At 34.6% G+C, this 18,162-nt stretch overlaps 2 protein-coding genes across 4 annotated transcripts; one reads left to right on the top strand and one right to left on the bottom strand.

The window, feature by feature from the left end:
- Positions 1-3,605: 3,605 nt before the first annotated feature.
- LOC125875877 (topless-related protein 4-like) lies at positions 3,606-11,573 on the top strand. Of its 3 annotated transcripts, none has more exons than XM_049556924.1 (26): positions 3,606-3,740; positions 3,991-4,077; positions 4,386-4,565; positions 4,658-4,771; positions 4,893-5,051; positions 5,171-5,360; positions 5,437-5,563; positions 5,764-5,873; positions 6,037-6,205; positions 6,334-6,443; positions 6,551-6,620; positions 6,787-6,860; positions 6,936-7,031; positions 7,149-7,244; positions 7,538-7,665; positions 7,760-7,994; positions 8,070-8,234; positions 8,319-8,402; positions 8,516-8,662; positions 8,826-8,936; positions 9,011-9,190; positions 9,413-9,541; positions 9,645-9,740; positions 10,289-10,477; positions 10,740-10,906; positions 11,048-11,573. In XM_049556924.1, exons 2-26 carry the CDS (start codon positions 3,998-4,000, stop codon positions 11,241-11,243), a joined length of 3,402 nt encoding a protein of 1,133 aa, XP_049412881.1. In that variant the 5' UTR covers positions 3,606-3,740; positions 3,991-3,997; the 3' UTR covers positions 11,244-11,573. The 3 variants fall into 3 exon arrangements, with proteins under 3 accessions (XP_049412881.1, XP_049412880.1, XP_049412879.1); XM_049556923.1 differs by having other exon boundaries at positions 5,761-5,873; XM_049556922.1 differs by having other exon boundaries at positions 5,758-5,873.
- A 1,373-nt stretch (positions 11,574-12,946) lies between these two features.
- On the bottom strand, positions 12,947-18,162 carry LOC125876958 (BRAP2 RING ZnF UBP domain-containing protein 1). Its single transcript, XM_049558248.1, has 11 exons — positions 17,780-18,162; positions 17,021-17,129; positions 16,736-16,850; positions 15,277-15,374; positions 14,830-14,936; positions 14,460-14,709; positions 14,229-14,282; positions 13,862-14,005; positions 13,683-13,747; positions 13,378-13,432; positions 12,947-13,293 (listed from the first exon to the last, which is right to left on the bottom strand). Exons 1-11 carry the CDS (start codon positions 18,160-18,162, stop codon positions 13,138-13,140), a joined length of 1,536 nt encoding a protein of 511 aa, XP_049414205.1. The 3' UTR covers positions 12,947-13,137.

The following is an 18,162-nucleotide window of genomic DNA, read 5'->3' as shown; positions in this document are numbered from 1 at the left end:
GAAGAAATGATCGTTTTTCATGTATGTCTCTTTTTAACATATGTTTTACTATGATATTGAATAAAACTGTGTGCGCAGACAAGCTATTGCATTTGAGATTTCATATGTTTGATTCTATATTATAAAATATATGTATATATGTGTTTTGTCTATGAACAAAATTATTGATTTTTCTATTAAAGTATTGATCCTTAACACGCTTTTTGATAAATATGAACGTGGTTTTTAAATCGTAATTATGAATTAAAATATTTTTATCAATTGGATGATAACTTTGAACGGTTTCATTTTTAAATATACACTATTTTCAAATACAGAAAATATGCAGCAATCACAAAATAAATAGAAATAATAACTTTATTCATTAATTGTGAGTACAAATTTGTTTATTCTCTATTTTGTTTTTCTCTTTAAGATTTTAATTATGTGATTCAAGGGTTGTTAGTGGTATATTTCTCGAATTAGGATAATATGTACCTTCTCATATTTGGTTATCAAGAAGAGTTTGACCACATTTTGATATCTTTGTGAAAAATTGATCATGAATTTATGAATTTTTCAAGATGCCTCTTCAAGAGAATATATTAACCTTTATATAGACATGAATTAAGATTTAAGATAGAATAATCTGAAAAAACCTTACTGAAATTGAATTCATCTCGTAAAGTCTCATAATTTTTTAATGTCTACACATGTATTGTCATTATTTGGGCCTTTTATTGACAAGATACATATTGACATGATTTCATCGTGGACACATTGAACTCGATTTATTAGTGAAGATCATAATCGATATATAGCGCAAGAACTTGACTTAAGAAATTGCTTAAGTAGTTCTCAAGATGTGACTTTACTTGCTTTATCTTTCATAGAGGTTTCAACTTTCATATATAGATGTTGAACCGTGGAAAATTTTGTAAATTAAAGTCATTATTTGACTTATTAAACAATTTAATTCTTATTAAACATGTATATAAGAATGATATTTATATTAAATCTAGAAACTTTAATGAAGTTTCACTTAGGAAATTTTTTACTCACATATGATATTTTCATCAATTTAATTAAAATATTATACGTATAAATTATAATTATATACACAATTATCACTTAATTTAGTTAATTAGTAGATGTAATTCTAACCTCAAATTTCAACGTAAAAATTATAATTATTTAATGTAATATGAGTGCACATAAACTTTTACCAATTTACAAGATTTTAGACCAGTAAAATTTTATCATGGACAGATGCTGCAAATAAATTTCACGTTATGCATAAGTGATTAATATTCCTATATTTGGTACTTTTGCATTTACGGGGGTTCTTTGTCCTTTTCCAAATCCCATTTTATTTTAATAGTAATTATTCTTGTATCTTAAAACATGAATAAGGACACAATAGTTAAACTCACTCTTAAATAATACTTTGTTCATCTCAAATTATTTAACGTTTTATCTTTTACACGCTTTTTAAAAAATAAATAAATAAAAATTATCTTAAACTTTTAAAATAATAATTAATTTGTGATAACTATTTTTAAAAATCACAACAGATAATTTGATATGAATAAAATATTTTTAAAAAACGTGCAATAGAAAACGACAAATAATTTGAGACGCTTAAGGAATTGAATTGCTAGCTAATCTCCTCCTAGATTCTTATAACTAATTTGAGATAACTATTTTAAAAATTATGACAGATGCTTTGATATAAATAAAATATTTTCTAAAAAATGTGGAACAGAAAACGATAAATAATTTAAGACGGTCAAAGTATTGAAATGGAAGCTTATCTATCTCATCCTAGATTCTTCTTTCTAGGAAATATCGAGCTATTACTACATTTATATTAAAAAAATACATAAATCTTTAAATTTTAAATTTATACAGATTTGATATTGTCATCTCTTAGGTGTATGCCATTAAATTATATTTTCCTAAAAAAATAAAAGAATTTGCTTCTTGTTTATCCGTGCATTAAATGTTCAAATTTCAAAACGCACATATAATAAATTTATTTTTAGAGGAAAAATGTAATAATTAAAAAGGAAATAATTATTTTTGTTCAGTCAAAAGAAATATAAAAACAAAATTGGTTACAATTTAATAATAATAATTATGACGTCCCTATCTATAACAGTCAATGATTGTGCATTGTGTCAAATAACAATAAATTTTGTTGTCACATTTTTCTCAATAGGGTTAGAAAAATTTAATGCTATTTTAGTCCTATGAAATCGAGCTATAAATATTTTTTTATTCTTAATTATTTTAGAGCGTATTTAATAAAAAAAATACTTCATTACGTAAATTAGATTTTTAGGCACAAATTTAGATTAGTAAAATCTCAAAACAGATATCACATTCAATTTAATAAAAAATTAAAATCTCTTTTTTTTATAACACTATATTTAAATTTAAATTCAGTCAAATTAAATTCTTGATATCTAAGCAAATCAGAACAAACAAAAAATGTGCCAGAAAAAGAAATATACTCATTCTAGTTCAAAATAATTATTTTTAAAAATTTGGACGGATTAAGTCACTAACTTCTTTGACCTTCCGGCTAAATTAAGAAATTCACTAATTTCCGAAAATTGAAAAAGCAACTTTTGACTAATTATAATTTCTTTTTTTCAGATTAACATAATATCATTAAATTTATACAATGAAATTTGAATTAAGAATGCATCAAGTACAAATTCGGCAAAAAATAGTAATAATTAAATAACTTTATGTGAATTATTTTACACCGAAGAAAATATTTTCTATACTTGGAAAGAATATAATACTAGTAATTTCCAATTAGTTCCCATAATATTTTTCTACCAAATAAGGAAAAAAACAATAACAATTCTCACTTTTGGTCAATCAATAAATATTTTTCGTTCTTATATTCTTCTTCTATCAAACATAAACATAAATAATTACTACTCCCATTTATAGTTTGACTGAGCAAGAAATTAAAAAAAGGAAAAAAAAATAACTTTTCTTTCCTTAAATTCATACCTAAAATACTAGAATTAGAAAAGCATAGTAAATATTTCATCTGTTTCTATTTAGTTGTCTTATTACATTTTTCGAGAGTCAATATCTAATTATTTTAAAAATAAATTTTTAGTTATTCAAAAATTATACAAAAAATATTATTTCTTATCAATAGAATTAAAAAACACGTCTTAAAATGGTATATCGTTTTACTCTAAAAAAAATTATGACAACTAAAAAAAATGAAAAAAATAAAATAATAAGGAAAGTAAGAAAACTAAATTGCTTAAAAAATAAAAATGGTGCGAGTCCTTAAAGCTACAATAAGGCCGACAACACTGAATCATTTCTCTCATCGAAATTCCCGCACTTCCTGCCGAATAAGAAAAATAATGAAAAAATAAAATCTTCCTTTTTAAGAGACGTATTAAACAAGTCTATAAGTAAATTGACTTATCCTTAAATTGATGATAAGCAGATCTACTTATCAGTGATAAGCAATATAACTTATTACATTATTTCATAAATTTTCAACCCTCATATCACTCCCTTCCTTCTCCTATTTATATGTCTCTTCCCCACCTAGCCCTACTCACACATGGTCTTTTTCTCTCTCTCTCTTCCATAAAAAAAAGTACTCAAAATTCTACCTTTTTTGTTTCTCTCTCTAGTTTCTCTCTCATATATATAGACACAAAAAACCTTGGATCTATTTTTTCTTTTTTGTTTAGTCTCTCACTCATTCATTCAAGGTATGTATGTTATTGTGTGTATGTGTATGTGTGCGTGTTTTAGGCGGTTTCTCTCTCTATATATGTATATGTATGTACATGCACGTATATGTGGGTGGATGAGGTGTTTTAGGTGTTAGGTGAGTTTAATTTGAGGAAATTTTGGTTTTGTGTTTGATCTATGGAGTTTTTGTTTTGGGGGAATTGTATGGAATTGGTTTAATTTTAATGGGTTGGAGTTGAATTTGGAGGATTTTTTATTTTTTTGCAGGTGAGAGATGTCTTCGCTGAGTAGAGAGCTTGTATTTTTGATACTGCAGTTTCTGGATGAGGAGAAATTCAAAGATGCTGTTCACAAGTAGGGTTTTGTTTTTATTTTTCCTCATTTTTTATGGGTTTTTTTTTCTGTTGTAAATGTGGGAGATTGAAGAATTGTTTGAGTTTTTGGTTTGGGGATCTAAAGTGTTGTGAAATTTGTGGGTTGAGTGAGAAATTAGCTGAATTGATTGATTTGTTATATTAATTGTGTATGTGAATGGGATTTTTTGTCTTTATATATACCATTTTTGACTCAATTAAATGAGAAGAATTTATGATTTGTAATAATGTTGTTGAGGTTTTGTTTGTTTGGTGGTATAATTTTTTTATGTTTTTGGTGTGTTGAAGATTGGAGCAAGAATCTGGGTTTTACTTTAACATGAGGCATTTTGATGAAATGGTGGGGAATGGAGAATGGGATGAAGTGGAAAAGTACTTATCTGGGTTCACTAAGGTTGATGATAATAGATACTCCATGAAAATTTTCTTCGAGATCCGAAAGCAAAAGTATCTTGAAGCTCTGGATAGGTGAGTCTGATTTTTTTTTCCGATTTAGATGCTTGTTGTGTGTTTCAATAATTTCTAAATAATCTGATGGTTTGTTTTTGTATCTCTTCTAGGAATGACCGTTCTAAAGCTGTTGAGATCCTAGTTAAGGACTTGAAGGTGTTTTCGGCGTTTAATGAAGAGCTTTTCAAAGAAATAACACAACTTTTGACTCTTGACAACTTTAGGTAACGGAAGGACTTGACTCAGAGATTGCTATCTTAGCTCCCATATCTATTTTGTCTATCTTTTAAATGTGTTCTTTGTCAATTTTCAAATGGTTGTGGATTTGTCTGCAATGATTTTCAGGGATAACGAGCAATTATCTAAATATGGAGATACTAAGTCTGCTAGGGGTATAATGCTTCTGGAACTCAAGAAATTGATAGAAGCAAATCCCCTTTTTCGTGATAAGCTGACCTTTCCTTCCTTGAAAAATGCAAGACTGCGGACATTAATCAACCAGAGGTTTATTTCTGGAGAGCATTAGACTTTTAAATACTAGCATTTCGGTTTTGGTTCTTGTTTTTATCTTCTTTTATTTATAGTGTAGTTGGCTTACACATAGGTGCCCATTATTCTTGCAGTTTGAACTGGCAGCATCAGCTTTGTAAGAGCCCGAAGCCTAATCCTGACATAAAGACCTTATTTGTGGACCATTCTTGCGGTCCTTCACAGCCAAATGGTGCACGTGCTCCGTCCCCTGTTACTCATCCACTCATGGGAGCTGTTCCAAAGCCGGGGGTTTTTCAAGCTCTGGGTCCTCATGGTGTAACTGTAAGTAGAAAAGCAAACTAGCTAAATTTCATTTGTAAATCATGAATGATTAGAGATTGAAGTTTGTTTCTTTCAGCCTTTCCAGCAAGCACCTGCTCCTCTGCAAAACGCTCTTGCTGGGTGGATGACTAATCCTTCCCAAGTCTCTCATCCTTCTGCATCTGCTGGACCAATAGGTTTTACCACTCCAAATAATGCAGCAGGTATTGTACGTATAGCACAACCTCGAAATGATTCTATTGAGGTCCATCAATACTAGTGCGACCGCCCATTCATTGACAAATATAGTGGAGTGTATTTGCAAATATGAAAAACTGATTTCTCTCCTCCAATCCCTCTCCCCTGTTAGAGTTAGCTAACCATAAACTGATACCTGCTCTATGTGCTAATTATTTAACAGCAGCTATGCTAAAGCGTCCGAGGACTCCTACAAATAACTCAACAGTAGACTATCAAACAGCTGACTCGGAGCACATGTTAAAGAGATCAAGACCTTTTGGTGTATCAGATGAAGTATGTTACCATTATCTTGAGTTGCTTACACATAAGTTTGTATTTAACTGAGCTGTACGTTAGAAACTGTGGCTTGCAAATCCGCTCATATTTTAGGAAGTTCTTGTGTGTTTGATGCTTTCGTATTTTAAGAGAACAGTGATTCTATATGAATTGATTACAGGTAAATAATATGCCTATCAATATTTTGCCTGGTGGATACTCTGGACAAAGCCATGCGCAAAGTTCCTACTCATCAGATGATTTGCCCAAGGCTTTTGTCATGACTCTAAATCAGGGTTCAGCAGTCAAGAGTATGGATTTCCATCCGGTGCAGCAGATTTTGCTTCTTGGTTAGTTTCCACACAGTGAAATTGGTTTTCTTTAATTCATTTCCCTCATTTTGATTTTTAGATCTACTTTTACGCTACACGAATTGTACATTTGTTTTGGGCTGCTACTGATGGTTCTTTATTTTCAGTTGGTACTGGCACAGGAGAGATTATGCTTTGGGAATTGGGTTCTAGGGAGAGGATTGCTAACAGAAATTTCAAGATTTGGGATCTTTCACAATGTTCAGTGGCTCTACAGGTAAGTGTGAAACTTGTTGATTGCATTCACACTTGTTTATCATTTGTGGTCATATGGATGGTTTATAAGTCTCATAGATACCAATTTATTATCTGAATAACAACCAGGCATCTATGGCAAGTGAGTACTCTGCATCAGTTAACCGTGTAATGTGGAGTCCTGATGGCACTCTGTTTGGTAAGTCGTCTGGAGGCTATAATGAAATTAAATCCTGGAACCTTTAGTTTTCTGTGAATGATAAAGCTTGTTTCAGTAGTTCATACTACTGAAAGCTAAATTTTTTAGACTGAATTGCAATAATCGGCCTTAACTTTCCTTTTGCTTTCTGTTGATTCTTCATTAGGTGTTGCATTCTCTAAGCACCTTGTGCACGTCTACTCATATCACGGTGGCGATGATCTTAGAAACCATCTTGAGGTAATCCTTCCGAATATTTACCTCTTGCTTTCTTTTACTAAATGAATACGGACTTTGACTGGGCCTTACGTGCAGATTGAGGCTCATTCAGGAAGTGTCAACGATCTTGCCTTTTCCTTCCCTAATAAACAGATTTGTATCGTAACCTGTGGGGATGACAGGCTTATTAAGGTTTGATATGTTATGTGCTTTGACTCAGATTGTAAGGGTCGGACTTCCTCCACCCCGTTCACCTTTTTCTGTTGACTGGTTATGAGCTGTATTTGATAAAATATTTCTCGTTCACAGGTGTGGGATGCGGTGTCAGGGGCTAAGCAATATACTTTTGAGGGCCATGAGGCACCAGTCTATTCAGTATGTCCACATCACAAAGAAAGTATTCAGGTTAACCATGCTCCTCCTTTTGAATTATCAGAAAATTTATTATAACTTGTTAGATGATTTTTTCCCCATTTCGGGCACTATTTCTTCCTTCATATATGATTTGAAGAAACAGTTTTCAGGTATTTTGATATGCACAAGAGCATTAACAAGTAGTAATAAAAATTATGAGGCTGTTCAGCATTCATGAATTCAAAAATGCTTCTCTTTTGATGTGAAGATCTAATTTACTTGTCTTTAGTGATATTTTTTTATCTAACTTCTTGGGTCTTCTGCTCCTTTTTTTGTCTTCTCAGTTTATCTTCTCAACTGCAATTGATGGGAAAATAAAGGCGTGGTTATACGATAACATGGGTTCAAGAGTTGACTATGATGCACCAGGTCATTCATCAACCACAATGGCCTATAGTGCTGATGGAACAAGGTTTGCATAATGACTTCCATAACTGTGCATGATGCGATTTTCTTACTTTCCCTTGGTTAAAGTTTGTGGTATATCATGAAATATTGGCTTGCAGGCTATTCTCATGTGGGACTAACAAAGAAGGAGAGTCATATCTTGTTGAATGGAATGAAAGTGAAGGAGCTGTAAAGCGTACATTTAGTGGTCTGGGGAAGCGTGCAGGTGGGGTAGTGCAATTTGACACTACTAAAAACAGATTTTTGGCAGCTGGTGATGAATTCACGATCAAATTTTGGGAAATGGACAGTGTTAACTTGCTGACAACTACTGACGCTGACGGTGGCTTACCGGTAAATGCCAGTCGACCAATTCTTTAACAACCCAACCATGTCTTTTTTACTTACGCATTTTTACCACATTCCCAGGCTTCTCCTTGCCTCCGATTTAACAAGGAAGGAATGTTGTTGGCTGTTTCGACAAGTGACAATGGGCTAAAAATCTTAGCAAATGCAGATGGTGTTAGGCTTTTAAGATCCATGGAAAATCGCCCATTTGATCCTTCTAGAGTATCTTCTGCTTCTGCGGTGAAGGTAGATTCCTTTCCTTGTTCTTCAATGTTGAAAATATTACTGTGTAATATTAGGCTGTCGATAAAATGCTTTACATGTGTGCAGCCCTCCACGGTGGGAAGTTTTGGGCCTCCTAGCACTTCTGTTGCTGCAAGCTTTGTAGATCGAGCAGTGCCAATGGCATCCATGGTTGGTGACACTTTTCTAATTAAATAGAGATTTTCTTAGTGCAGTTCATACTTGTATGTTTTGGGACTTTGGACCATTTGTTGATCAGCCCCTTTATTTTAATTTCTTGGTAGAATGGTGAAAGTCGCAATTTAGGTGATGCAAGGCCAAGAGCTGCAGAAGAGCCTGTTGATAAATCTAAAATCTGGAAACCAACTGAAATTAATGATCCATCACAGTGTAGATCCTTGAAGCTTCCTGACAGTGCAACAACACCGAAGGTATGAGTTATTGCTTAAATAAAACCATGACCAAAGTTTTTGCCTGTAAACAATTCTTTATGAGATGTGAGGTTGCATCATATACTTGATCTGTAATGACTAATGTCATTTTCCATTTAAGCTGAAAAAAGTAGTCCTTTTTTCTAATACTTTCCAGTTTCAGGTTACAAGGTTGATATATACAAATTCAGGATACGCTATATTGGCATTAGCTGCCAATGCTGTGCACAAACTTTGGAAATGGCCCAGAAATGACCGACACCCGACAGGGAAGGTATTGATTTTTACAACTTTAACTCTCTTTTGCAAATATATATCATTACAGCTCATTGTGCAATTCTCTAATAGGCTAATGCAAGTATTGTCCCACAACTATGGCAACCTGCAAGTGGGACACTGATGACAAATGATACTAATGACACAAATCCTGAAGAGGTTGTTCCGTGTTTTGCACTCTCAAAGAATGACTCCTACGTCATGTCAGCTTCTGGAGGGAAAATATCGTTGTTCAATATGATGACTTTTAAGGTAAAATGCTGCATCTTTTCATTCTGAGCTGTCCACAAGTAATTTGGTTGCATATGTGGGGATGAAAGAGGGAAACTTTGAGCAACTTGCACTCTAGCTTTAGTCTAGCAGTTCAGCTAAAAAGCTGCTATAAATCAGGAATTAGTTGCATGAAGTTATATATTATTTTGCTTTATTTTGCTTTCCACTAATCTCTGTATATTGTTTCTGTTGCAAATGCAGACTATGACAACATTTATGCCCGCCCCACCCGCAGCAACCTTTTTGGCATTTCATCCTCAAGATAACAATGTTATTGCCATAGGAATGGATGACTCCTCCATCCAGATATATAATGTCCGAGTTGACGAGGTTGAGTTATTCAAACATTTGTTTCATTTTGTGATTTTCGGAATAGTACTAATTCAGTATTTAGTTTAAATTCGTTGACATCAAGTATGATCCCTTTGTGTAGGTAAAGACAAAGCTCAAAGGACATCAGAAAAGAATAACTGGACTTGCTTTTTCGAATTCTCTCAACGTGCTTATATCTGCAGGAGCAGATTCTCAGGTAAATTAATTTGATATAGATGTATTTTGGTTGAAAAACCAATTTTAGATATTCTGCCCTAATCATTATGGAAAAATGAGTTTAGTGTGGAACTATTTGGAGGTTGATAGTTGAGTTTTGATCGAGAGGAAATTGGTTAGTAGTGTGACTACCTTGTCTTAACACTTCAAAGTTTTTGGAGAGAGCACCCAATTATTTATTTCATTTTATGTATGCAATATGCCTCCTCACAGTTCGAACCTTTTTTCCGGACCAAGCATGTGGAACTATTTTGTTGATGGGTGGCTGTGAGATTTGAACCTAGGACCTCAAGCATGCTCTAATATCATGTGTGATTACCCTATATAAAAGCATAAACTGTTAGGGGAGACAATTTTATATATTTAACTTATGTGCTGCAACAAAAGGAAGTGCTTGGTTTGGTAACCCAGCCTACTTCACCACAATCATATTATAATTTTTACAAATCTTTTCCTTAATAAGAGCTTGTGTAGTTGTTATGTTTTGTATGAGCAACCGTTGCATCATGAGGTACCCTGTTTCTACAGCTGTGTGTTTGGAGCAGTGATTCTTGGGAGAAGCAAACAAGCAAATACTTGCAGATTCCTGCTGGGCGTGCAGCTGCTCCTCAAGCAGATACTCGTGTACAATTTCACCAGGATCAGACACAATTGTTGGTAGTGCACGAAACACAGATAGCCATATTTGAAGCTCCTAAACTGGAGTGCCTCAAACAGGTGCGGTTTCCCTTCTCTAATCCTTTCCAATCCCAAGTTTAAAATAAGGATACATCATATAAGCTTGAGTTGCAGTGATTAGACTTCTATTCCATTAGGCCTGTGGGTTTCTGGTGAATCCGTTAACCACATTTACATCATGAATACCAAAAAAGTATCAGAGTACATGTGCACATTATTACTTCAATATTCTTTACTGTGTGTTTCCCTTATGTTATTCCGCCCAGTTTAAGTCTGACATTGGATTTTTCGTCTTGAACAGTGGGTACCTAGAGAAGTAACTGGGCCAATTACACATGCAACATATTCTTGTGATAGCCAGTCTATATTTGTTAGTTTTGAAGATGCAAGTGTAGGTGTTCTCAGTGCTTATACACTGCGATGGAGATGTCGGATCAATCCGACTTCATACCTTCCCGCTAATCCAAGGTGATTGAACACTGCTGCTTTTCTTTGTTTATTCCAAAAACTGTTTGAAAAAAAAAAACTCAAAAAATCTGAAAATGCTTTAGCTGTATTTCTCTGTGTTTTCTCATTTTAGTTTGGTTGTTTTCGAAATTTGTTTTGCAGTGCAAGGGTGCATCCACTTGTTATTGCTGCACATCCATCTGATCCGAATCAGTTTGCATTGGGACTAAACGATGGTGCTGTAGTTGTACTTGAGCCGCTTGAGGCTGAAGGTAAATGGGGAATGTTGCCCCCAGCTGAAAATGGTACTGGGCCAAGCACTTCAGGTGCTGCAAATTCAGATCAACCTCAGAGGTAGTTACCTCATGCACATGCTGGCAGTTTTCGTTGAAAGGATGAGTGTATGTACTGCATTGTGTTGTTTTTCAACGTCCCTCCATTACAATTTTCTTGGAAGGGGAGAAGCTTCTAGATTAGCCAGTGTAGTTAATAGAAAGCTGAATTTAGATAATGTAGAGTTTGTTTAGTAGGGTTACATCAGTTCACCGATAATGTTGGTGGACGTGTAAATGTAGTAGAGGGTGTCTTGGCATCAGTAATCTGGAAATCCTAATTATAGTTGGAGATATGAACAATTACCTTTGTCAATGGTTCTTTTTAGCTTTACTAAAGAAGAATGATTTCCAAATTGTTTCCTTTCTATTTTTACTGAATATCTCAAAGTTACTTGAGTGGTTTGAGGATGTGTTTTGATGAAACCTGTACCTTTACATGTTACGGAAAGGAGAAACAAAAAGTTTGAATCTTTTTGGGACTCGTCTTTGGGCGGGGTACTTGCAAAACGCCCTGAGACTCATGTCCAAGTGTTTGATTGTGCGTTCTAAATACGTTCAACGCTTGGAGTCTAACCATACTTCTTATTAATGCATGATGTTGACTCTCAAATTCTTCAAACAAATGAATAATGGAAGCTCAATTTATCTGAAGATTGAGAATAGTAACTCAAATATGAAATAATGGTCCTATTATTGCATAATTACTAATTGAAAAATATTCTGAGGTTAAATATAATTTGAACATCCCTATGAAAATACCTAGAAATTCATATCTTCACTTTTTATTCATCTTCATGCCTCAAAATGATCAGACTTTAGGAAGGTGCTATGTGTAGTTTGATAGTAATATCTTGTAAGTGATGACTTTAACACTTCCAATATTTATGTGTTATTGTTCTATATTATTAAAACATAAACTAAGAAATTAAAGATTCATAAGCCCCATGTCTCAAGGCTTATGTTTCACCCAGTACCAAGTAAAAATGTACCCACCTATATTTGGAATTCCATGGTTGTTGGTAGAGAGTTGTATGGATAACAATTTGGAGCCATATGTGTGTAGGGGTGGAGCTAGGGTACCAGAAGAGGATTCATTCAAAACGTCTTTATCGTAAAATTACATTATACATACACGGTCAAACTTATTTTTTTTAATGTATATATATATAGTAGATATTGAACACCCTCGGCTTCCACAAAACACTGCCTTCCTCCACAACTTCTTAATTCTCATTACTATTATAAGTCAAATTATTGAATATTTCGAAACTACTTGACCGAGTCTACAAAGCTTTGCTTTCCTGGTGAAAACTGACAAGAAATTGTCGTTTAGATTATATAAAATCTGTGAAGAAGAAGAATTCATTTACAAAGTGCCAACACAGAATTAGACTCTTCCATGTACAATGCTCAAAACTTATTACTCCCTCCGTCCCTTTTTAGTTGTCCACTTTAGAAATGGCACACAGATTAAGGCAACAATGATTAGCACAGTGAAGTTACAATTTTACCCTTATGACAACTTTTCACTTCAAAATTATAACCACTTATTTGAATTAAAGTGAAATAAATTGGAGGGAAACAACATACACTTTTACAATTTTCAAGAAGTGTAAATAAGGGTATAATAGGAAAAAATTTGTTGTCCTTTCTTGATTTGTCAAAATGGACAACTAAATAGGGATAACCAAAAAAGGAAATATGGACAAGTAAATAGGGACGGAGGGAGTAGTAGTATATAATACAAGAGCAGAGGATGACTAATTCCTACTAGTTCTTTTTCGTTTTCCACCCGCAGGATGATCAATAGTGTTTCCACTTACCCTTCTAGTAGAGGGGTGACTCAAACCCTCAACCTACCGGTAGATGGTGGAGGTGCTCAAACACTTGAGCAAGCCTCACTTTGTCAAAGTGCTACTAGTTCCGTCTTCGACCTAGCTTCCCTCGCCTTCGAGAATTGCTGGAAGATTGCTTGTTGGGTTCTACAGATAGAACAGTTCCTCCTTTCCCATCTGAAATTCCCATGTTTGAAAGTTTCCTCTGGGCTTCAACATAAACTTTTAAGTCCCGTATCTACGAAAATCGAGAAGAAAACTCAGCTATATTAAACGGGAAAGAGAAAAATTGAACAAGCCAAAAGGAATGCAATGGAAGTACCTGTTCCTTGAGGTCCAGTTTATTCTCGTCCTTCGACTTGAGTAATAACCTTTCCCTACGCACAGGTAAATGTATTTACAACTTTAGTCACATAGCTGTGTCAGGTTTAGTGCATAATGACGTGGAAGTGAAGAAAAAGACGGGTACAAATCAATTGGGCCAACCTATTGATATCACCAAAATCCAAATTGATTAGTATCAAACTAAATTAGTGGAAAATGTAACAAAATGCAGATATTTTCGAGCTCTAGCGAGTCTTACTGACAACTTGTAAAGCTAACATAAGCCAGATAAAATAAATGTACCTTTCTGCTGTTTCTCTATACTTTGTCTGCAAAAGCTCTTGGTTTTTCAAAAGCACTTGATTCCTCTAAAAACAAAAGGTAATTAATCAAAAAGTTATTGAGTTACATAAAAGTGGAAATAAGGTGCGGAAAAGATCCAGGAAGTTTGTGCACGGAAACTTTTCTTGATCGGTCCCTACCTCTGCAATGGACTTCGTCTCCTCTGTATACATTTCTATCTTAGCCTGCAAGTCATTCAACTTTGAGAAAACTGCCTTCTCCACTGCTCTGGATATTGAGCTCTCTTTTCCACTCTTTGCCTCGGCTAGTAGAGATTCATAATGCTGAGGAACATTAGTCAAAACTGTTAATTAACTGAAAGGACTTTCAACTCTTTAACATGCTTAAATTCTGGCTAAAATGCATGCATAGTGAAAACTGCTCCGACACTTGCTGCCACAGAGAAATTTAGTAGAGGTTACGGCAGGTCAGGATATCACTTCTTCTGAGATGAAAAAAATGCAAGGGGTGATCAACAGAATGAAAGTAGGTTTAAGTTTTGCTTACTTGTCTTTGAGTTTCCAGCTGACTAGCAAGAAGATTGTTGTACTCATCTACAATCTACATTTAGGTAAAACAATAACTTAATTTGCTTCAAGATATGACAGTTAATAACAAAATAAAACCCCTAAGGAGAGGACAGGAAATGGAGGGATTTCCAATTATGTCCGATCCTAAAGAATGTCAAAAAGTCATTGCGAAACAAGAATAATGTGAGAGAATAAAGAAAAAAAATACCGAATCAACTTTGCTGCTGAAAAGGGCACCACTAAAACTTGAATCCTCATCATCGCCACAAGTAGTACATTCTCCCTCAGTTGCAGTACATCGGGAATTAACAGTAACCAACTTGCTATCACCTTTCGATTGATTCAATCGGTGGACATACTTGTCCCCTACATAATCCCAGATTTGTTGGGTTTCCAATTCAAGTGAATAGTGATGCGCTGCATCCGTCCAGTGTTTAATTGCATGCTTTTTCTCATATCTATGATAAGAACAGGTCAAGGAAGGGGTGGTCAGAGATGTTTGAACACCATCAAGTCACAATAGCAACTAATTAAGTTCACTAGTAGGATGGTTAAAGGGGGAAAAATGTATTCTGTACCTTCCACACCCTACAAAACCACAAATCAAACAAACACAAAGATTCTTCATTGTTCCACACTCTGAACAGGCAGGCTTCTCATCTTGCTGCTGACAAAGTCGACACACCTACAATAGACAGTAAAATATTGTCAGTGAACACATACAGAAACAGACAAATTAGGCAAGAACGTTATTTACAAATAAAAATAAAAAACAAATAAATAGATAAAAGTATAACCATAACAATATAACTCAAGAGCACATAAGACAGTTTTAAGATCAAAACACTCAAATTCACCCATAAGCACTCACTCCTCAACTGAAGTGCATGCATGAAACTTAGTAGTAGAAAATCTGATCTTGTAAAGACCTCACGTACATGACTTTTTTCATGAATATTGACAAAGCACTTAATTTCATCAGTGTAAATGAGAGTAATGGGGAGAAATTAGGCAAGCATACTAACTTGGCATGCCAAATAGGTCCACTTTGAGACACAAGAGCACTGAAAGGAATGGTCACAAAGTGTACTCTGTATTCCACTTGTATCTTGGTCCAATCTTTCTGAAATTCCCAACATGAATTGTGTAAGTTTTCCACGTCAAAATGTAGAAAAAAAGACTGTAAAAATGTAGAAAGTATTATGTGAAGTTTTTCCAACATATAATTAGAAAAATCATAAGTATTAATGTGGATGCTAGAATAGATATACAGTCATACATGGTATCGATAAATAAGAAATGATCACATTAACAGGTCAAATAGTGCATATAGAAGAGAAAAAGTAAGAGAGTCATTTGAGAAAGTTCTGCTATGGTCTACTCCTACATAGACCTCCAAATGCACTAGTCTTCAAGTACGACATTGTGATGATTGAAGGTGTTAAACAGGGAAGAGATGGATCTAAAATCACCAGACGAAGAGTTATCTCAAAATACCTACAATTTATTGGATTCTATGCAGACTTAGTGATAAACAAACTGAAGCAAGGTACCTGTTGTATCCATAACAATACCAACTAGCTAGAATTAAAGTTGGTCATTATTGACACACTTTACTTTAGGTCTGGCATTCGACAAAAGTCTCTAAAATTTGCTTAGAGATTGTACGAAATGAAGGATATGTGTGATATGTACCCAAGGGTGTGGCCTAGTGCTCAATAAGGTGGGTGGAGTACCATGAGGTTCTCGGGTCACATTCCAGTGGAGACAAAAAACACTAGATGTTCTCTTCACATTTGTCCATGCCTTGGTGGATAGAGTTATTACCTGCTATCCGTGTTGGTGGAAGATAGCAGGTACCTCGTGAAATTAGTCAAGGTGCACGATAACATGGTTATTAAAGAAAAGGATATGTGTGACATTTACACTACAGTTCTACAGAATCCTTAATTTGTTCCAAATATTAGGTCATTAAATAAATCAAGTCCAAACAAAGTAGAACGGATATTGAGGATTCATCAGTGTTATCAAAGGCGAAAATCACAAAAAAGCTCTAAGGTCCGTTGGGGCTTTAAGCGCAAATAAAGTGTGGGCTTTAATTAAAAAAGGTGCAAAGGGAGAAAAAACCACAAATATATATGTTTAGTTCAAGACAATAATTATAAACATGAATGACAAATATATGACCAAAGAAATTGATTTTTTTTATGATAGAGTGAAATATCAATTGTTTAGTGTCACCTCTGAAGAGGAGGCTCATTGGCAACAAAAAGTATGCCTTAGAACCTTGATGACAACACTAAAGTGCACATAAAGTGAGGCAAGGTGCTCAACACGTTTTGAGCCTCGCTTCAGGGCTTAAGCGCGCCTTTGATAACACTGGGATTCATAAACCTGACCTCAACTACTTTAGTATTGAGATGTAGTTGTTGTGCTAAATGTTTTCAAATTTACACAAAAATTTAGGAAAGTCAGGTTACTCACCAAGACACACTGGACATGTTGGCAATTCAGTATAACCAACAGGAGGTGTACTTGTAATATATGCCGACTCTTCGTACACCACTGATTGAATAAAGTATATATGGCAAACCTCAACCTGAAAAGTTGCACACCCTATTCAGAATAAACAAAAGAGTCTAATAAAATCCAAAAAAACGTATTCATAACCACAAAGATAAAAGCAGTAATGAACTCGAATACTATTGCTAAAAACTAATACTGGTAATGATAATGATCATAATAACAGCAGCAGCAGCAGTTAGATACCTCGGTAGGCTTAAACCTTTTGCCATTGAAGCTACAGTAAAACCCATCAGCAGCCAACTGATTAACAATATTGATCAACACACTGTAACTATGTTCTATTCCATCATTCCTGAAACATTCAGTATTAAAATTCAACATAAACAAATTTACAAAAAATTTTAAGCCAGAAAATGCAGAGTCCCTCTGACACCACTACTTTCATGAAAATGCAAAGACTCTCACTCAACCATATATATAACCTTTAAAAACCACAGATATAGATCTGAAGCCAATATTTTCAACAACATACCCAATATAGTCCTACAAAGCAGGGTCTTGTGAAGGTAGAGTGTACGCAAACCTTACCCCTCATAGGTAGAGAGGCAGTTTCCGATAGACCCTCAGCTCAAGGGAAAAAAAAGTCCAAAGCAGAAGTAACAAAAGTACAAGAAACAACAGAAAGTAACAAAAAACAACACATAGTAACTACAACAGAAGTACAGGAAACAACATATAGTAACAAAAATCGAAGGACAAGAAACCACAGTAGCAATGCTATAACTACTGGTATGGACGGATAACAAGATAACATACTCCTATCTACTAACCTTCAATCCTAATCCGTATCCTCTGCAACAACAAAAAGTCAACATTTTCAACGTGTAGCTTAAATTCACTAAAATTACATCAGATAGTAGATATGAACAGATAGCTACAAAACTACAACAGAATTCTAAACATAGAGTTTAATTCCAGGATCCAGCTCTGTTTCAAACTTACTTAAGGAACATAACATGTGTGAAATCGGCAAGATGAGTTCCACAGAAGAGAAGGAAATCATCAGGGGACAGGTAATTTGGAGCAGCGACAATGAAGACGGTGGTGGTGCGGGAAATAGGGTTAGAAATAGTGGTGGAAGTGGAAGAGGGAAGGTGGCGGAAGAGATGAGCGATTCCTCTAAGTTCCGATAGATGTAAGATTCCGCTGCTACTGCTAAGGTCACTGTTAGGGTTTGGGCCGTGTGCGACGGAGGAAGTGGTGGCGATGGTGGTCGGAAGAGGTTGTGGAGAGTCGACGGTGTGGATTTGGAGGGTGAACATGGCGTTCTTTGGTAAGCTGTTTAAATTGGGAATTATATTCCTTAAATACTCTTCCATTCTCAT

The sequence above is a fragment of the Solanum stenotomum genome, chromosome 9 (genome assembly GCF_019186545.1).
Source record: "Solanum stenotomum isolate F172 chromosome 9, ASM1918654v1, whole genome shotgun sequence".
In the NCBI taxonomy this organism is placed as follows: Eukaryota; Viridiplantae; Streptophyta; class Magnoliopsida; order Solanales; family Solanaceae; genus Solanum; species Solanum stenotomum.
This window is presented reverse-complemented; position numbering and strand designations above follow the sequence as displayed.